Source organism: Prinia subflava, chromosome 19, assembly GCF_021018805.1.
Source record: "Prinia subflava isolate CZ2003 ecotype Zambia chromosome 19, Cam_Psub_1.2, whole genome shotgun sequence".
In the NCBI taxonomy this organism is placed as follows: domain Eukaryota; kingdom Metazoa; phylum Chordata; class Aves; order Passeriformes; family Cisticolidae; genus Prinia; species Prinia subflava.
This window is the reverse complement of record NC_086265.1, coordinates 1,436,552-1,457,885: the sequence shown is the minus strand read 5'-3', so window position 1 is coordinate 1,457,885 and position 21,334 is coordinate 1,436,552. Positions and strand designations below refer to the sequence as shown.

General features: G+C 45.4%; 1 protein-coding gene across 1 annotated transcript in view; it reads left to right on the top strand.

Moving 5' to 3' along the window:
* Positions 1–21,334, top strand: part of TMEM132B (transmembrane protein 132B) — a 209,535-nt gene that overhangs the window by 78,007 nt on the left and 110,194 nt on the right. Inside the window, exon 3 of the mRNA XM_063416041.1 lies at positions 16,909–17,049. Coding sequence (XP_063272111.1) covers positions 16,909–17,049 — 141 coding nt within the window. The remainder of the gene's footprint in view (positions 1–16,908; positions 17,050–21,334) is intronic.

Sequence of the window (21,334 nt, the reverse complement as noted above, 5' to 3'; positions counted from 1 at the left end):
TTGGAAGCTCCTGAGGCTCAGGAGGAAGCGCTGGGCTTGGTGTGTTGGACGTGGGCAGAGGGTGGATGTGGCGGCTGAGCTGGCGCTGCCTGTCCTGCCCTGCCCCGTGGGACTCACAGCTGCCTTCAGCCCCCTCAGGTCCTCCCTGGGACAGAGCCATTGTCCCCTCCAAGCTCTGAGGTCTGCAGGTGGCTGAGCCATCAGTAATGCACGTTGCCATCTCCCAGACAAAGCTTTCCTGTCCCCTGCATTTGTCACAGGCCCGCATTTATTGCTGGCAGTAGTGAGGTTTCTTGGGATTAAACACACCCTGTGCAGACTGCAGAGAGCCAGGGGTGCCAAGGACTACAAATGATCTCTGTTCTCCTGATTCAGAGTTTGAAAATTGATAGAGCAGTGGGTTTCCCAGAAACCTGACCTAAACTGAGTCCATCTAAGTTATTTCTTACTCCTGCATCCTGCCCTGTGTTTTCTTTCAGCAGTTGGGAGTTCTCTTCCAGCCAAGGGGGTAAAAAAAAAGAGGGAAACCTTCAGGGACATTTCACTTTTCAGTGTGTAGGAGGGGAAGAGTGGAGCCCAGTTGGTGCTGTGGGAGCCTTTCACAGCACTGTGCTCTGCAGGGAGTGACAAAAAAGCCACTCAGAGACATTGAGGTCTCTCCTTGGTTTGTTTCAAGCCTGCACATCTTGAGATTCTTCTTGTTCAAGCCAAAGAAAACTTCCATGCATGGAGTAATCTAAAATATTTGGGTTTATAACCCAAGTGCAGCTGATTTTGGGATGTAAATACAGGGTTGTTGAGGGAGTGCTCAGGGTTGTCTCCTTCTGGGGGCTTTTATTCTCCTTTATTCTCCTTCCCCCTCCACACTGTATGATGCATTTGGAGCTCTCCAAGGCCATTTCCATAGTGCTGTGGTTCATCATTAATTATACTGCTTTAAATCCATTGTTTGTTTACTTTTCATAAAAGTCCCCAGCTTTAAAACCCTCTTTTCCACTTTTATTTCATTCAGATTGATGTTGGTCCTGGGGAAAAAGAAAAAAAAATCCTGCACTTTGCCTGTTAGCATCTGCTTCATTATCTATTATATTTCAATACTTATTTATTCCAATGAAAGAATATAAATGGTGAAGCATTCTCCAGAAAGTCAAATGAACTGCCAGCAGTAGAAAGCATTTTTGATCAATTTATTCATTTTTCTTTCTGTTTGCAAATTGCTTGTAAATATGCCTCCATTTGTACAACTTTGGAATTATCCTGCAAAGACATTCCTTGAGTTGTCTCACAGTAGGCAGAATTTCATCTGATCAGCTGTGACTTTGTGTTATTTATTTTGAAGAGTAACCCCTCCTGTTTCTGCAGAGCTTTGGCAGCCCGGGCTGCCCTGATGCATTGGCTTGCACACTTCCCCTAGATCAACCTCTAACTAATTTGTAGGAGTTAAACAAACACCAGTGACTGTGCTGTTTTATTCCTAGCTTTGATACACTTCCAGCCCTTTGTCCTTGTGTTTATTTTAGTGTTCAAGCTCTTGGTCTGCATTCAGGTTGCAATTAGTTTTCCCCCCGGTGTTTCCTAGCAATTCTTAATGGGTATGACCTATCCATTTATTAGCCTGCTCTTTTATAAAATAATCTTTATCATAGGACTCTCTGAAACCCACAAAATCCTGAAAACTCCTCTGCTGTGAATTGCCAATCAAATTTCTTTGCTCCACAGAGCATACCTGACTTGTGCACAAGTCCTTAAGGTGGGCATAATTGTTCCTGGTGAGACATTAAATGAAAATGAAATCTAAAATCAGTGGTCATCTGCTGAAACAGCATCTTCCCAGAAATTTAAGATTTGAGCTTCCTGGTAGTTCATGACTGGCACCTTTGTCTGATGGTCCTGGGGAATTCAAGTGGTCACAGAATATTTTCTCCCCTTATGCAATGCCCTACCTGGCTATGGAAAAGTAGTCTTACATCAGGTGTCATGTTCAGCATAAATTGAGAATGTGGAGGAGGCTGCACTTTTAAACCTGTGGCAGGAAATCACATTAAATTCAATGTAATTACATTGTTCTAGAAATGTGATTATGTGTTTCAACTACCAGCCTCCCACTAAATTACTTCAGATCAGTCTCAATCTGTGGAATGAAATCTGCCTGATTTAGATGTAAAAAATGCAATAAATATGAAGGAATGCATTTTGCATTTATATTTTATGTTCACCTGTGACTGCTTATTACATTCTCCAAATCGAGCCTTTCCCCCTCTCACCTGCTGCGTGCTGCATGCAGGGAAATTAAACCCTGGCTTTGTTTAATATCTAGATTTAGTCTTTGCAGCACCATGTGTATGACATTGCCTGCTTAATTTCACAGAAAGCTCCAGAGAGATCTTAACTGCAGGAATATTCAGTAAAGAAAGGGGTTCCCCAAGTGAAAATAAGATAAAATGTTCCCAGGACTAAGGCAAAACTTCAATATAATGATACTTCTGAGGTTTCACTGTTCCAAAAAGTAGAAAAGATGGATAATGTTGGTATTTCTGATAGCTGAGCTTGAGGTTACAGCTTGCAGACCCGCTTTTGAAACCCACTGCTAGTCTGGTGGGCAGAGTGTTAAAACTGAGAATAGTTGTGCCTGAAGTTAATTGAGGATGATGTCTTGACAGTGAGGATTGGAGTCGGGAAGGCAACACCACCAGGAGGGAACGGAGCGCTCTCAGCGCCTCTGAAAATCAGAAGATGTCAGCTTTATATTTAGTGATTTTTTGAACGGTGCCTCTGTAATTTGAGCTCCTCCTCAGCAAATCAGATCATTTATAGCCCAGATATCAGCTCAGAAGGCAATCTCAGCCCAGTAACACACTGTCTTCACTTTTAACATCCACAGGTTACTGACACTGGTAATTGAGAATAAGGCTTTGTATCAGCAATTACTTGTTGGGAGGACACTGTCCCTTAATGCCTCAGCTCTTGACTCTAGGATAAGGTCTGATACTGTGACAAGAATTGCTGGAGGAAAAAATTACAACCACAATCAGGAACTGACAAACACCCCCCATGCAGGAAACTGCTCTGGAAGGTGAGCTCCAGCTCGGTGTTAACCTTGCAACTGGAAAACAATTGTGATTTGTAGGTGCAAAATTGTGTCCGTGAAAACACAGGGCAGGTTGCTTTGCTTTTGCTTCTTCATCCCATGGATCTGGAATGAGCAGAATCGTTGGATCAGGCTGCATTTCTCAACCTTTTACTCCCAACAGCATCTCCTGTGTGCAGAGCACCCCGAGAACAGGTGACTTTTTGAAAGGGGAGAGCTCGATTTATGAATAAATCTTTGCAGCTGTCTCTAAGTTAAGTAGAAGAGAATTTTAAGCCTCCCCCCACCTCCTTTCCATATGAAGTCTCAGTGAATGGGTCTTCCCCTTTGGTTTAATGGGTCTTTGAATATCTCAGCGCTGCAATCAAAAGGACTGTGGACACAAAGGTTTGGCAGCTGTAGAAACCACTCAGCTGTTCCGTGAAGATGAAGTAGGGAGGAGGAGCATAACTAATCTTTCTGTCTCTTTCAAGATGTTTTAAGATCAGAAAAGGTCATTTTCTGAGCAGAGCTGGGGAGGAGCTCAGGGGGAAATGGGCTTGTCTTCAGGAATGAATCCCCTGGTCCCTAGGACTGAGCTCCTGGAACACCTCTGAAAGTGAGTTCTCCTTCTGCTGTAAAATGAGGAACATTCCTTCCATCTTGGTGCATTTTATAAACCATTTCAAGTGTAATTAACGTCCCCCCCTCCAACCCCCAAACTGGTATGAATATTCCTGGGCACGTGATGAATGATATTATTTAATGAGCAATACTATCCTTTTGTTTTGTGCCGCCGTATCAGATTTTTCATGTCCTGAGAAATACATTTTTATGTCAGAGTCATGCTGAGGGCCTTGCCTAGCCCTGCTCTCAGGCCTGGAGAGCAGAGCTGTCCTGCTGTCCCCATGTCCCCAGCTGTGGAGGGAATCTGCTCCTCTGGACACCCTGGCAGTGGAAGATTCCCCAGAGACAGCTCATCCCTGGCAGGCACGGGGAGGGAGCGCCACCAGGCACATGTTTTACACGTCCCCTTGCAGCAGCAGAGGAGCAGCTGCTGTTTTCCTGCTCAAGCAGAACAAGCCATAATTAGTTTAGCCCTGGGTTGTTGGTCCTTGCTGTACAAGCTCAGGAGATGTGTGTGTGTTGGTGTTCCTCGCAGTTAAGGGTTATGGTGTAAAACCACGCTGGCACCAGATTTTTGAGCAGCCCCAGATTTACAAGAAGATGTTAAACATCCTTAACACGTGAGGAGGATTTTTGCCCCCAGATTCCAAGCTGTGAGGCCATCACAGGCACCAGGGAGCTGAGAGCACAGCGTGCTGCCCTTGTTAGCACGACTTAACAGCTGATTTCCTTTATTGAAGGTTTGGAATCGCCCCTAAGCACAGCAGATTCCCTCGCTAAATTGGATTGTCTTTCTGTGGTTAGAGCCTGTATATCAGAGCAATTTCGGTATTCACATCCTCCAAACAAGGCTCATTAATCAAGAATTCATGACTAACAGGGTTAGGGACTGGTAGAATTGGGAAAGCAGAACAGGAAAGGGAAGTGCTTAATGCTCAGCTGGATACAGTGTCTCACTGTGAGTGCATTTCTCTGAAAATCACTGAATGTGTTATAATGGATTGTGGCTACATTTTGAGGTAGCTGATGCTGTCCCCCACAGTGGGCACAGAATCCCCCTCAGTGGGAAAGCCTGGCTTTGGAGTGTTATTGCAAACTCAGTGTTTTCTTGGACATGCTGAAAATTTAAGAGTATCTTCTTGGTATCTAGCACCCAGGCCTGTGTAGTCTTCACAAAACATGAATTGTTCCTCCTCCCCCTTTTTTGACTGTGACCTTTGGCAGAGATGGTTTTTCACCTGGTGTCTGAGGATGTGGGAGAAGTTTGAATTGTAAAGACTGGTCAGGAAAACAGGCTGTCCAAAATCAGAGCTGTGAGAGTGGCTGGTTCATATCCTCACAAGTTGGGCTTTACTTTGCTTTTTGTCTTGCACAAGTTCTCCAGGGTGTTGGAGCCGCCTGTGCTGCTGCTGGTAAGAATCAGCTGCTGCTCAAGGACCTTTTCTTAGTCCTTCCCCCTTGGCAATCTCCTGAATAAATGCTGCTTTCCTCCAAACTAGAGAAGCAGCTCATTTGACAAGGATGTTGTGGCTGAGCAGTGGTGGAGGATGTGCTCTCCTTCCCGGGGAGTGCCGGTTCTGCAGGTGAAACCCAAACAGAGAAATCCTGGTGGCAGCAGCTGCGATGGTGAAGGAAAAATGCTAAAAATATAAAGGAGGTTTTAGAGTGGTGTTAGGAAGGAATGGGAAAGCTACAGAGGGAATGGTCCCATCCCTCTACTGATTCAGGAAGCGAATGAATCCCTAATCCTGAAATACTCTCCTGAACACAGAGAAGAAATGGGAGCATGTTCCTCTGCCACTGAAGCCTCCAGTTTTTGGTTCTGGCCTCTTTGTCCAGTCATGTCCCCAACTGAGGTGCCAGAACTTAGGTCTTTGTTCGAGATTAGTGATCTGGAAATGGATTTGGCCTCCTGAAATCTGCAAATGTAAGAAGTCAGAAGCACAGTGTGCAGCTGCCTGTCACCCTGCCACTGCTGTGCCAGACCTGTCTGTCCGTGCTAGATCATGCTGGAATCCATCCTGAAGCCAGCTGCTGTCTGTGACTGATCTTCAGCCCTATGAACACTAGAGTTTAATTTAAAAATCGCTGTAAGGATTTAAGAATCCTTCCCCAATCCTGCTGGTCCAGGGTGAGTAATTTCTTTCGACAGGCAAGTAAAATGCCATTAGTTTCCTGCATTACCATCAATCACTCTGGTAAATGGCAAGTAATTTTCGTGTGGTGGCTGGTAAATTTTCCTGACAGCTTTGCAAGGCTGGATAAGCTTTCTAAGCTGTGGCAGCACTGTGAGCAACACAATTTGGAGGGCTGAATCCTCCCGAACTCTTTGCCCATCTTTGGCTCTGGGGCTGCTGGGCTCTGTCTGTCAGGCGTCAGCTTGCAGAATGATATTTTGGCCAGATCTGAAGAGCAAAAGCTGGGACTTGGAGCTTCAGGGCATCCAGAGGCAAAAAACTGTCTGCTCATCTTCATAGCTGAAACATTGCAGGCAAATCCAGGCAGACAGGGTTTGGCACCGTCCCTTGGTGGGGCTTTCCCTGCGCTTTACTGCCGTGGATTTTGGATCCGGCCAGCCCCTGCTGCACAGCTGGGCTCAGACAAAATACAGAGCTTGGGACTTGCAAAATCCTGGCCAAAACTGCAGAGTTCCAAAGGGGGATCCAAAGAGTCACTGGTGAAGGCTCAGCCTACCTGCAGAGAGTGTTCAGGAAGCTCCTGAGAGGCACCACCTGAAGAAAGCAAACTGGGCTGCCTGAGATGAAATCTGTTGGCACCGTGACCAAAGGGCTGGCTGGGGATACCAGAGGGAAGTGCTGACTCCTGAGGAGGATCTTGGAAAATTTTCTGCAGGTTAGGGAAAAAAAATCTAATAGTGAAGAAAGGAGAATGGAAGAAAAAAAAAAAAGGGTGAAAAAAGTCTTTGATGTTTTATCCCAGCTGGAGGGCTGTTCTCATCAGGACTGGCTCGTTATTAGCCTGCTCCGTGGTCATTGGTGCCTGGAGTACAAACCACATAATCATAATGCTCACTAAAGTTTTCACTACCGGCAGAAAAATGCTTTCCTGCTGTAATATATGGTGCCACCTTTTCAAGAAAAGTACTGGCCTGAGCTATGCTGGAAATTGAATTCTATCTTGTGGAAAGGGAGATTATTTCCTAAGGTTTCCTTATTCACCGTCCTAGCACACACTGCTCAAGGTAAAGGTGCACTCCAGGATGATTGATTGGCAAGCGTGAGAGGACTGCTGTTCCATGTGACAGGGATATAAAGAAGGATATTTTTATTTTTTGACAGTGAAGGGGAAATGGCATTACTAGCAATATTCAGCAATGTACTCTGCAGCCCCAGTTAGCTCTGCATATTTTATGGCATCCATTTTCTTTCTTCGATTAAACAACATAAAACCCCATAAAATACTCCAATAAAAACAACAGCTACTAGTGCAGGCAAAGTTCTTGTGGCCTTCTTAATTCTGGGAGGATTTTCATGGCTGTGTTGTTTTGTTTTTTGTTTTCACTTCCCTCTAACTCCATCCCTCGTGCTCAGGTCAGTGTCTCCTTGCCACAGCCTGGCTGGAGGTGCTGGTAGCAACCTGTTCTGGGCTGCTTTTGTATTCAGAGTGCTGAGCAAGGCTGGGATAACGCAGGAAAGATCCCTTAAAGATCACTCCACGCTGTTAAACCATTGCTGGGTGTGCCAAGGGTTGGGACGAGTTCAGCGGAATCAGAAGTGTCGATGGTTTTCAAAGATCTGCTTTTTAATGACCATTTTTAGTTTATTTTTATGTTCTGGTGCAGCTTGAAGCAACCCAGGAAGGTTCTTTTGGCCCTAAGTCATATATGCTGATGTCTGGTACAAGAGAGTTAGTTGGAATAATATATTATTGTATTTATTAAACTTCTAAAAGGAAATGTCTGAGACTCCAGGGTGATGAGCAAATTCAGCCGCAGTGATGGAGTATTTGAAATGCTGTAAACCCTGGTCCAGGGGTGACCAGGACAATGCCATGGAGCTCGTTATCTGCTTTTGCAGGGAGAGGGATGGATAGTTTTTATTTTGTTGTTGTTTAGGTGCTTCCAGAATCTGTGACCTTCAGAGCTTGTATTTTATTTGTAGAGGCAGAAAAAATGACCCTTTTACAACAATTCTTTGTCTCCCAGGAGGCCTGAACTCTATTCAGGCTGCAGTGCTGATTTCTGGAAGGAACCTTTCAATAAAAAGACACCTCTAAGTAGCTTTGTCTTTGCAGGAGGAAACTTTTGCCTTGCTTTGATTTTTTCCTGACTGTTTCCAAAGCTGTGTTTCTCCACGACTGCAAGAACCCCAAGTTCAAATTCTTTGAACTCCTTCAGGCTGGTAAATGCATATTCTCCCTTAAAACTTGTAGGTTTTAAGGGAGAGTTTCATTTCTTAGAGCATTGCATTGGTTTCAAGGTAAAGGACACGGTCTGAACGTTTTAGATCTTTCAGAGAAAGGTTGAAGAGGCTGAAGGGGCTTTGATTTTTGTTCTGTAGATGTGTTACAGAAAACCACTCCAGCTTTTCACCTCTCCTCTCTGCAGAGAAGGTTTAGCACAAATTGTTGTGTTGGAGGGAAGAGGGCGCCGAGTTCAGTCCTGGAGATGTCTGAGGGCACTCCCAGCTCTTGGAATAACAATCCACACATCGCAGCTCAATTAACTCCACCGAGGCCCTGGATAAGGGAAATCTCTCTCTCCTTTCAGGGGAGCCTTCCAGCTGCTGGTGCACACCAAGGAAAGGGATGTTGGGAGCTGCTCAGTGGCACAAGGATCATTTAGGCTTGGAAAAAGACCTGTCTCCTTCTGATTAATGCTAGGAACGGTTAATTCGTGTTTATTGGATACTTTGAATGTGTAAAGTGTCCAATGAGTTCAAGGAATTGGGTATTTATTTGCAAATTCTGGGCGATTTTTCCTGCCCTCCAGGCAGGCAAAGCAGAGAGGATCTGCTCCCCTTCCTGGAGGTGCTGGTGTGGCAGGATTCTCTGGGGCTGGGCTAGTGGGATGCCAGGGCTGGCAACCCAAACATCAGCCCTGTCCCACTGCTGCCACGAGTTTGCTGGAATTTAGGAGCCTTCAGCACAACCTAGACCCACACTTGCTTATATTTGGATTAAATTTGTATTTCAGAGGTACAAGAATGTTTTCAGGTGGACTCCAATAAGTTGTGACTTTTAGTTTTAGTAAGAAAATGCCAATTGTTACAGAACTTTTTGACTTGCAGTTTGAAGTATTGCTGGAAAATTACAGGAATATATTGAAATTCAGTATCTGTGCAATTTTTAGGTATACAAGTGCACGGTGTCTCCATAGAAATAGTAGAGATTTTTTTTTCTCCTTGCATGAATTTCCAAGCAAAGGTGAGTAAACATCCTTAATTTGAGGTTTCCCAGAGAGGTAAATGGTTAATAGCATGTCTTGAGTCAATAGATTTGGACCTGATGTCTCCTGTCTCAGTGCCTGGCAACCCTTTTTCTCCAGAGGGACAGGATTCCAGTGTTGACACATTTCAAAGGAAACGGTGCTCACTGTGGGAGACGGCGTTTTCATCTCGCCTTACATAAAGGCTTCAGAACCTCTCAGGTTTCCATAGCAGTGTTGGAAATCCATATAAAACAGGTCTGGTTTGTGACAGGAATAAATAAGAATAAAAATTAATAGCTTTAATTTCAAGCCAATTTAGGATGCCTTTCTGCTGTTTTTCCAAGCTGTATTTGCTTACCTGAGAGAGAGAGAGACAGAGCAGATTGAAAAATGGAGTTTCTGCTGAAATGTGAAGATGAAATCTTAAAATGTCTTCTCTCCTTTAAAAAAATGACAAAACTTGGGAGTTTTTCTTTGGATATGGAAATGTAACATGGTGCTTGGCTGCTTTGAAGTTGATCACATCCTCTTGGCTGATTTTATGAGCATAGTCTTATGCCTAGAAAATGTTTCTCAGACACCTTCCCTTTCAAAAAAATCCTAAGGAGGGGTGACACCTCTTCTTCTGACCTTGCTTCACAGATGTCAAATTTAACATCTCAGTGTTAAACAAGCACTTTAAAATTCATCAGTCTGGTCATCTAGAGCAGCTGAGGAACTCTCCTAAAATATTGAGACATTCCTAGGAAAGATGGGGGGCTCTTGAGAGAAGCTGCAGCATCTTTTTAAAGAGGAGTTATATGCACAGTTTGATGAAAAGAAGGAGGAAGAATTTTTGGTAAAATACTCCCTCCATCATCATATCCTGTTTTTCATCCTGCCTTATTTTTATCATGCTTCTGTAAAAGCTTCCTCAAAATCATAAGCCATCATACTCAAGGGGTGGTTGTGTTAATTTGTCTTCCCTAATAGTTAATTTATCACATGGAAAGCACCTTACTGTCAGAATCCAAATTAAAATCCTGTTTACTCTTTTCATTATTCAAAATCCAATATGCTAGTGAGCTCGATGTTTTACATAATTTGAAACATTTGATGGGCTGAAAAAAAGAAATAAAGAAAGGTTGACAGCTTCACCTTTTTGGGTAGAAGAGTGGTAAATTTTATCATTCTAAATCTTCAGCATTGATCCCCTGCATGATTTCAAAGGGTTTGCTGCTCTCTGAGTCACTGGGCTTTTTTCCTGTCAGCCACCACTTCTGTTGAGCAGATTTGCTCCTGTCTTGCACCGTGCTGGTCCCTGAACCTGTTTTGTCTACCCAGAGCTTCTCCTCCCTGGGTGTTTTTTGGATGGAGCTCTCCTGACACCAAAGGCTGCTCTCAGAGGAGCTGCAGCCCCCAAGCTTGGCAGGGTTAAGCAGGCAGCTACAAAAGGTTATTTAAAAATAACTGGTGCAGGGAGGAAGTGAGAGAGGGAGGGAAAGGCAATTTCCTGGTGGGTGTCCAGGGGGAGGGTGCTGAGCTGAGCAGGCACAGGAGGGGCTGGGGGGCAGCTCTGACCCTGCAGTGGGGAGGGGGTTTGGGGTAAATGGGCCAAGGCAGGCAGAGCACAGCACAGCCAGGCTGGTCTGGAAACACGTTTGAGCCAATTGTGCTCTGTGGGGTCAGTCCCTGGAGCAGTTCTTAGCATGGACGGAATTCAGAGGTCAAATATTGAGTGAAGCTCCAGCTGACTTTGGAAGCTGCTGCCTTTCTCTGAGTGTTTCACTGCTTTTAACCCCAAGGGCAAACCTGGGGGCTTTGTCCCACCATTGTTTCGCTGGCAACACCTATTGGCACCGGCTTTTTCAGTTGAGCTTTTTGCCTGCTGGTACCTCCAGTCCAGCCCTTTTACCTGGGGTTTCTTTAGTTTGGTGCCTCACAGTTGCTGTTTCCAAATTGCCATCTGCTCGCCATCGAGTTCCACTCTCCACGGGGCTGTGTAGGCTGCTCGTTTTACTCTGCTATAAAGCAGAATATTCCTTGTGTTTCTACTCTTGTGACCTCTTTGGAGAGGGCTCGGGTCTTTACAGGATCTTTGTGTATTTTGAAGGGTATTTTACATGCTTGGAAAAATAACTTTGCCTATAGTGACATTAATATGGAATTGTGGAAGCAAACACAGCTGGCCCAGAGCTGCTATTTAAGGGAGAATTTGACGGGGAAGTAATTTGAACATAAATCTGTGACAGGTCTTTTAAAAAAATAAAATAACAAAGAGCTGAAGTTCTTGGGGAAATATTTTGAAAAATAAACACTTGCTGAGCTTGTGAAGATTTCTGATCCCTCGAGCCGTTGTAAATTCTGTGAGAGGTGAGGCAGGGCAAGGATTCCTGATCACACACTCCAAGCCCAGACAGGACATTGCCAGGGACTGCCCTTCCACGGCTGGCTCTTATCAGTGGGGCTGCAGCAGGGTGAAGATACCAAAATATTCCTTGGCAGCTCTGGCTCTAATTCCTGTTCTGCCATGTGTTTTTCTGGGTGACTTCACATCACCTCATTTTGCTCGTATTTCTGGATTGCCCATGAAGAATTCTGGCCAGGAGGCTCAGGAGGACACAGAGTGATGGTGCCTCTCGTGGGGGAGCTCCTCTGCTCTGACTGCATTCCCAAGAGGTTTTGCGTTCACACCCTCAGGGATGAACTCCTGGCTGTCTGTGCCTCCCTCCCAAACGCCACAGAGTGCACTGGATGTGGGACTGTGAATCACAGACCTGCTCTGCCTCCCAGCCAGCTCCCTCTCCTTCCTGCACCTCTGCAGGAATCCCTGCATCCCTTCCTTTTTGAAGCTCTGCCCATCTCACCACAGCCAGAAGCCCCCAGAGGTTATGTCTGAGTTCAGTGAAGATTTTAATTTCTAATGCTTGGTTTAACGTAGCCTAAAACACATGTATTTTAACCAGAAACTCCCCAGGGACCTTGTTCAGAACTAATTGCTCGCTGTTTGTGCAATTCTTCAAACATGTTAAATGCTCTGTGAGGGCTTGGAATTACTCAGCTCTGCTCTGGTTTGGTCTGAAGGATGGGGAGGGGTGGATCAACCCTCATTCTGCCTCTGCAGACAGCATCATTTTGGGCAAGTTGACTAAACTGGCTTGGATTTCCTGTAGGGAAAGGATAATGTCTTTATTTTTAATTGGGCTAAAAATGCGTGTGGAAGGGCTGACTGCAGAAATGGTTGGAAGTTACAAATGAAATTTATCATAACTGTTTTTATTAGTACGTCATTGAGAGTGAATTTAGCTCAGATCATGCTTTCCCCCATAACGGAGTGGGGAGGGGATAAGGGGCTTTCTAAAATAGCTCTGAAAAAGTCATTTTTTCGTTTTTCTCATCACTTTGAGCATTTCCCATCTGCTGTGAGCACATCTCTGTTTTATTTCCCAAATATCTTTTCCTTCTGGTTCTATTTTAAAGTTCCTTTTGCCAAGACTTTAGCTCCCAGTTGCCTCTGCCAGGATCGGGTGTGTGACAAGCAAGGATTTACCTTTCAGATTTTGCACTTAATTGACTGAGAGCCCGTGGAATTCCCCACCAAGTGCTCGGTGCTTAAATCCCTCCTGCAGCGCTGAGGTTTCCTCCCAGCCCTGGCCATTTCTGGTCCCTCCTTTCCTCGTGTTGTGACAGAAGAGGTTTAATTTGGCTCAGTTCACGGGTTTAAATACTCTTGGGGCTGGGATTGCCTTTTCAAGGAGGGCTGGGGATGCTGCTCCATCCAGTCCCCGGCTCTGGGTCTGTGCATTCCTCAGTGAATGGGACACACATGGTTCAGGGGAACTCCCAGCAGGGCTGCCCAAGGAGTTCCAAAATCCACACTGCAGGCAGCTCCTGGTTGTGGCTTCGGAGCTGCAGGAGGGGCTGCACTCGCTCTGCAGCAGTTTGGGTTCTTCTCCCCATCTGCAGCCCCTGCAGATCACACAGGGACAGGCAGGGCTGGAGGGGTCACATTTCTGAGGGGCTTCCCTCACCCCTAAGGCAGAGATATCCTGAATAAACAGCCCCGTTGTGGGGTCATTTCTCCCTCAGCACCCCTGTCTCACATCCTGCTAACTGCAAATGCCGTGGATGCTGCAATGTGTTAAAGGTGGGCTTTTAACAGGACACTTTCCATCTGACAGTTCTGCTTTTCAGAAAGCATTTCATGGGCAAGAAACGTTGGTTTTGCCAAATTTCCAACTGGCTGTCATGTGTTGTTCCTTTTTTTTCATTTTTTTGCCCCTCTCACTTCATAATTACCTTTATTAAAAAAGTAATGAAGCCTCTTAGTGGGGTTCTGTGAAATACTTCAGCAACTCCTTTGCATGGTTTCATGCACAGAGATGACAGAATTTATGTCAGCTGGCAAATTTAAAGGACATCAGATCTTTTTCAGGCTATTCCATTTATCCTTACAGCTCCCTTTGAGTTGGAAGAGCAACACTTTCCAGTATTTTATCTGTGGGGAGGTATAAGAAAATGAAATGATCCACCCAAGCTTCTAATTGAAGGCTGGCACAGAGAGGGGCCCACACACGTGCCATTCACCAGCCTTTCTCCAGCTCCTGTCAGCCCTGGGGGGAATTTCTTACTCTTTTTCAAAGCCTTGGTCCCCAACACTTACTCTAATTTCTGTGCCTGTGGAGTTTGGGGGCTGATTTAAAGATGTGAATCACTTATCTGAGGAACAGTATTCTCAAACCTCCCATCTGTAGGCTGCTTTCATTTGAATTTCTTGACTTTTCCTAAGTGAGAAGCTGAACGTGGTTTCTTCCTTCTTTCAACCTTCCTGGCTCTACTGATATCCAAAAATGCAAAATGACATCTTGTCTCAGCCCACCAGAGCAGATGCAAGGCAAGGGATTAGACTGGAATTTTTCCTAAAATGCAGCATCCTGAGACGCTTTTGGAAGTCGTGGCTGGGGAGCAGCGGGTGCTGCTCACTTGCTGCTCACCCAGCGAGGCAGGGGAAGGGCAGGCACAGCCAGAAACCACAGGATCTGCTGGCAAGGGTCACCTGAAGGGGAGGCCAAGCTGGGGGCAGCAGCAGAGCTCACCTGGTGGCAAAAACCACCTGGTGCAGTGCTCAGACACAGGAGGGTGGACAGCAAAACTCCTGGCTGAGGGCTGGGCCAGGTCGGTGTTTCGGGGTGCAGGGTCTGTGGAAGAGGCTGGGAGACAGAGGGGGAGCAGCCTGTGCTCTCTGTGGGGACAGCCAGTGGAGGGGAAGGGGAGCAGCTTCAGCAGGAGCTTCAGGGGTCCTGATCCTGCCCAGGCGTGCAGGAGCTGCCCTGTAGATCTTCATCCTTGTTGTGGCTCCTCATCCTCCTTGTAGCTCCTCATCCTCCTTGTAGCTCCTCATCCTCCTTGTAGCTCCTCATCCTCATTGTACCTCCTCATCCTCCTTGTAGCTCCTCATCCTCCTTGTAGCTCCTCATCCTCATTGTAGCTCCTCATCCTCCTTGTAGCTCCTCATCCTCATTGTAGCTCCTCATCCTCATTGTAGCTCCTCATCCTCATTGTAGCTCCTCATCCTCATTGTAGTTCCTCATCCTCATTGTGGCTCTTCATCCTTGCTGTATCTCCTAAAATCCTTGTTGTAGCTCTTCATCCTCACTGTAGCTCCTCATCCTCACAGCTCCTCATCCTCATTGTAGCTCCTCATCCTCATTGTAGCTCCTCATCCTCATTGTAGTTCCTCATCCTCATTGTGGCTCTTCATCCTTGCTGTATCTCCTAAAATCCTTGTTGTAGCTCTTCATCCTCGCTGTAGCTCCTCATCCTCACAGCTCCTCATCCTCATTGTAGCTCCTCATCCTCATTGTAGCTCCTCATCCTCGTTGTAGCTCCTCATCCTCGTTGTAGCTCCTCATCCTCGTTGTAGCTCCTCATCCTCCTCATCCCCAGATTTGGTTCAGAATAGACAAGAGTGGCTGCTGCAGAGTGGAGATATCTTTGCAGTGCAAAAGCTGTGTAGGAGGACATAACGAGCTCCTGGCAGATGGGAAAAGGCTGATGGATCCTGAAATCGTGGAGATCCAACTGTCCTGGCCTGTGTGTCGCCCCAGCATCTCCTGTCCTGCAATTAACCTTTGATTAACCAGGATTTGACCTGGCTGGAAAGTCATATTGAAAGTTTTCAGACACATTTTCAATAAAAATATGGTAACTTGAGAGAATAGTAATGTGAATTTCTTAAAATATGCAATTTTGGCTGGGAAGGAGAAAATTTAAAATGTGATACTTTGATTTGTTTGAGGGTTTGGGGTTTTTTTTCCAGGCCCTAATGATTTTTTTTTCAAGTGATTGACTCCATCTAATGAAAGAAAATATCAAATCCATTGCTGAGGGCCTGATTCTCTCTCGTGTGAATAACAAGCCAGTCTGAAATGAAGCCATGCAGGTGCCTTGCAGGAATTATTTGGTCCAGTGTAATTACTACAGAATAAGTGAATGTCCCTCTGAAAAAGGAAAGAGGAGGTGATGGGAAAGGGGCACATCAGCTTTGAGGAATGCTGTTTGGAGATATGAAAGCCTGTGGAAAAGCAGGAAAGAGACAATTAGAAAAACATCAGGTAAAATTCCATTACAGAGAATATTTTTCATCTGATTGGTTATGCCAGGCATGGATTTAACCCATCAAGTCAGTAAAGCCTCACAGGCAAAAACAAGGATATCATAAAAGCAGGATGAATTAATTCCTTCTCAGAGGAAAAGCCCACCCATGGAGCTGTGAGCTCGCTTTGATCCGAGCACAAGAACCCAGCCAGAGCTCCAAGGAAGTTTTTAATGGTGTGACATGAGCACCAACTGGCCACGAGGCACGGGGCAAACCCCTCACAATTCACGGTTAAATAACGCTCCGGGTCCCAGCAGGGCTGTTTCATTCCACCATGTAACTAAAAGGTCCCTCTTGGCTTTGCTTTTAATTAATTAAGTCACAGTCATGGCGAGCGTGGCGCTGCAGCAGTTTCTCTCTGCCTAATTGTTCTCCAGGCATATTTGCAGCACTCGTGTTGTAATCCCAGGCTTGTTTCAGGAGTCAAGCTGCACAAATGAAGTTCCTGCTATTAAAAGCAGTTTGTTTCCTCTTCCTTGGCAATCTGTTCCTAACGCTGTGCCTCGCTGGAGCATGGACTTTTATTTTTGGCAAGTTTTATTTCTTTTAAGCCAAAAAACAGTGACATTTACCAGCTACCACGCTGCTCTCAGACTCCAGCCACGCTCAGGAAATCAAAGTTTTCCATGTCAGCATCATATTATTTTCAGCAGGAGCAGCTTGATAGATCCTGGTGCAGTGGGATAATTATTTTCCTCCCTCAGTCTAGGATAACTTACTCCTTTTCTCTCCTTCCTGCATTTATGGTCTTTGAGCAATGAAACTCATTCTTTTCCATGCCAACATCCCTAATATTACAAGATACTTTACTCCCAAAGGTTTGCAGGCAGGAGGATGTATTTTATATCATGGAGGATGTCTTTTATACCACATTGCTCTTATTCCCCACCTTAAACTGCAGGACAGACACAGCAAATTAAATCAACTTATGCTTCGTCACATCTGTTTCATTGGTATCAGCCTGGTGCACAGAGGCAGGAACCCTTCTCATCCTCTGCACGTTGCTCAAGCTGAAGTTGAGTGGCTGTGCATGGAATGAAACTCATACCTCACCTCTTTAAAGGGATTGTTTGATGTGTTTAAAGCAGAGCGACTCGTGCTTACAACCTGTTATTGGTGGGAGAGGGACGTTCCCTTTCCTCTCCCCGGGTTTATCTGTGTCTGAGGCAGTGCCTGCTGTCCCCACAGGATCAGGACGGCCCCGGGCGTGCGGATCTCGGACATCAGGGTGAGCGATGCTGACCAGTGGGGCGTGCAGGAGGAGACGGACAGCGCCCGCAGCGCCGCCACGCTCACCTGCGTGCACAACGACCCCGGCGCCACGGACAGGTGAGCCCCAAAGAAATCCTCCTTCTTAACCCCTCCCGAGGTCCAAGCTGGCTCAGGCCTGAAGAGGCTTTGAGGAATATTTCATGGACAGGACCCAGAAGAGGCTCTGACCCTCAGCTGCAGTAAGATGTTTATTCCAGGTGGTGTCCAGAGGGAAGGAGGGTGTGCACAGGGGAACAGGGTCTTTTCTCAGCTCCTGCCAGGGAGGGGCAGTTTGGGACACAGCCAGTGGGGTCAGAAAGGGAAGGAAGGGTCAAACCACATGGCTTCATCTGCCCTAAATGTACCTGAAGGCCCTTCAATAAACAGAACTGCTTTTTATTCCCTTAATTCTGTCTGCCCTCTGTGTTTAGGTAGTCCCAAAAAAGCAACAGATGGGCCTGGCTGGGCAGGGTGTGCTCCCTGTGAACCTCATCAGGTTCCTTCCTCTAACGACTGTGACCTCTGTTCCCTTGGGAGCAAGGTGGAAAGCCATCAGTTTGAAAGTGAAATTCTGAGGTTAAAGGAAGATTAAGGTCATCTGATGTTACTGAAATCAAAATGAAGAACTATTTTTAAAGTTGGACCAAAAAAAAAAAATAGCCTGAACACTGAAACTTATTGCCTTGTATGTGGTTTCACTAATCCATGAAATTATACCTGTCACAGTAACTTAGTTTTTATTAAAACTGAGTTTTGCTTTGTGTCGAACTGTTAAATTGCACAAAAGCAATGCATCTCAAGTTAATTAATACTTTGACCCTTTCCTTTGTGAGATTAGTTTAATATTTTTGGATTAATTAAAGTATGCAAATAGAAACTGCTGAAAGATCACTTCCAGATTTCAAATATTGTAGTGCTTAGAGTAAATATTTAACTTTGATCTTTCCTTTAATTTGTCTTTTTGGTCATAATGGTGGCCCTCCTGTTTCTTTTGAAGAATGTCAAGTGTTTCTGTAGAAGTTCTGCTCTTCCATTTAAATGATCAGAGACCTGACCTTGCTTCTATTAAGGCCAACGTGACAAAATTGTCACTAGACCTGGTTCGTGTGTTCCTCGTTTTAGCAATCCAAGGAGCTTCATTAAAAGCAGTTTGTGTGTGAGTGGCAGTGCAAGATCCACTTCTTTTGTGGCAGAGCAGAAGCTATCAGTGAACAGAATCACATCCACCTTGGGGGAGAGGCTTTTTTCTCTCTTGGAATTAATTTCAGCTCTGCTGACTCACCCAGCTGGCAGAGGAGCAGCGGGTAAGCCAGGACTGAGCCTCTGAGCCGAGCTTAGCTTATTTCTGGGTGAGATTTGGCTGAGCTCATGGTGGGTTTGAGGCTCCCTCAGGCTTTGTGTGGGGTGGAAACCCTGTCAGCCCCATGGAAAAGAGAAATCCCTGAGTCACAGCCAGCCTGAGTGAGATCTGTGCCCTCCCAGTGCCCTTCACACACTTGGGCTGTGCTTTCTTAGGCTGTGCTTTCTTAGGCTGTGCTTTCTTAGGCTGTGCTTTCTTAGGCTGTGCTCTGCACTTGGGCTGAGCTCAGCCCAGTGCTCAGCTCTGATAAGAGCCCTGACAGACACAGCCTGGAGGAGAGCAGTGGCTCTGGGCTGTGACATGTTCTAATCCTGTCTGCATTCCTTTATCAGCTGGAGCGTTTTCAAATTTGCTTACTTTTCTAATCTTCCTCCCTCTCCCCTCTGCAGTGTTAACTGCTATCGTGAGGTTTTCATCTCCATTTCTCACATTTCCCTACGCAAATTGAGTGTCCATTAAAATGCTTTAAATTAAGACCTTTCCTCCTTTCATGCAGAGTGCATCATTGCCTTTTTTGTGCATTACTTAAAAAAAATTCCTTATCACAGTGTTTCAGGCAGTTTACATTATATTCTATTAAAAATCCATTTTGTCCAAGGTTGTCACAATTCATAGATTAAAGCCTTCCAGAGTGTGTTTTGTTAGGAATACATTCATAAATTCACCTCTTTAGTAGTCCCATAAGCTTGTATTTAAAACCTCTTTTTTGATAATGCAGTTGAACAAAGAGCATAAGAAGGAGAGATTTATTTTAAATATACACACACCAGTATATATATGCCCACATCTTCTCTGATCTGTGTGCAGCCTTGCTCTGCCCTTATTTTTGCTATCTCAAAGGACTTTTTTGGCAGCTCGTTGAGGGAGGGGATTGGTTGTTGCCATCTGCATCTCTTCTCCCTCGAGCTCTCCCCTTGGGGCAGAACTCTGAGAATCTCATCTTGGTGGGGATGGTTTGAGCAGTGTTTTGGCTCAGAAGGACACAGTTCATTCTTCAAGCACAAATAGTTTTGCTGCATGCCTGCAGCTGGGACCCAGCACTCCCATTCCATGTGTGGATTTCTGCTTTGAGCGCAGACACAGCTTGCAGGGAAGCCAGGGCTGGTGGGCTTTGCTGAAAATCAGGTGTTTTCAGCCCTCTGTGCAGAACAGCTGGGCTGCTGAAGGGCTGGGATCTTACCCAGAAATGCTTTTGAAATACACAGCCAAAACTTGGGAGTCCACCAGACACGACTCCTTGGTGGTTGCCTGCAAACAGATCCCACTTTGGAAAGACCATGAAGGTTTTTCCCACTGCCTTTGCCAAAAGATGGATGGAGCCTTGCAGTTCTCATGTCCTTTGCTCCTGAGAGTTGTCTGGAAGCATTTCAGGAACGTGCCAAGATTAGCCTGCAGAGGGACCAGGGCAAGAGGGCTTGAAAACCCCCCCTGAGAGCCTGGTCCACCCTGGCAAGCTGTGGCACCCCATAACTCAGGGCTGAAGTGCTGAGGAACAGGGTTTGGGAGCTTTGCCAGAGTGAGTTAGCATTTTATAGGATTAGGTTCCTTCAAATCTGGGCTGAGCAGGAGCTGAGTTTCCGTGGTCTGGTTTGAAAGGCTCCAGAACAGATTTCATGGTGCTCTCCTTGCTCTCCTTGCTGAAGAACAAACCCTGCCCGTGCCCCAGCCATGGGCTCAGACAGAGGAGATGGGACCTGCACAAAAGCTCAGGCCAGAGAATTGCAGCTCTGAAAGGGAGAAACACTGAGAGATTATTTTCCTTCCTCAGGAGCAGTCATTAAATTGTATTGGATTATTACCAGGTGAGGAGAGCCTGATCCTTGACAAACCAGTATTTTAATCAGGAAGGCTGTATTTATGCTAACTAGCAAAGTTAATAAAATCGATTTAACCTGCAGTGCTGAGGAGAGCGTTATTGAGACCAAACCGGTTCTTCTCACCTAGGGATTATTTTATCTTCATGTCTATAATACAGCTTCTGTCTCTCAGGATATCCATCACTGCATGAATTAAACTTGCATGAGGGGTACTCAGCATGCAGAAGTAGAAAGAGTGAAATCTTCAGAAGGCTTTTTTTTTTTCAGGTGTCCTCAGAAGTATTTGTTCTGTTACCTGGAAATTTATGTATTTTTTAAATTGATTCAGTCCCACTCAGCTCTAACATTTGACATCCTCTGTCTTTAAAATTGAATGAAAAATTAAGATTCTATTACAATCATTCAATTTCTTTACTATTTTAAGAGAGAGTTTACAGAATTCAAATTATTAACTTATTTTATAAAACTGTAATTGTAATGTAACTTTAAAACAGGAAAAGCTGTTATTTTATGTATTTATAGGCATGCAAATACATCCTCCTGTTTTAAAATAATTCACTCATTTTCCCGTGCTTGTGAATACCCTTTGAATCAGGAATATCAGCCAAAAGAAAGATGTAAAATTTGCTGCCAGTTAAGAGTTGTGCATATACTTATTTAAAGTAAATGTGTGTTACTGGAATGGATGATCAGCTGAGCAAAGATTCATCATTTGGTTTTGTTTTCAAAGCTTTGGGTATGTCTTGAAAAGGAGAACTGGGATTCTAATTAATCCCTGAAGTGTGAGTGGTAAAGCCCACGGCTGCTGAACTCATCGCTCTCACCAGAGATGTCCTGACTCCAGGAACACGATGGTTGTGTGTTGGATTTTGGGGGTTGTTTCTGTAATTTAATCACCTTTTCCCCCTTGATGGCCTGAAGTAGCCTTTTCCTTGGTGTTTGCTGAGGTGAATACCCAGGAAACACAACTCTTAGTGCAGTTCACCTTGTAAATGTGGGCTCTGCACAGTCCGGGTGTCTTCCCTCTCTCTGCTCCCTTTGGCAGAGCTTGTGGCAAAGCTGGCACAAGTGACAGCTCTGAGCCTGTTGTCCCTGTGGGGAATGAGCTCCAGTCCCCCCTGCACATTCCCAGCTCCAGTCCCCCCTCCCCATTCCAGTTCCCACTGCCCATTCCAGTCCCCCCTGC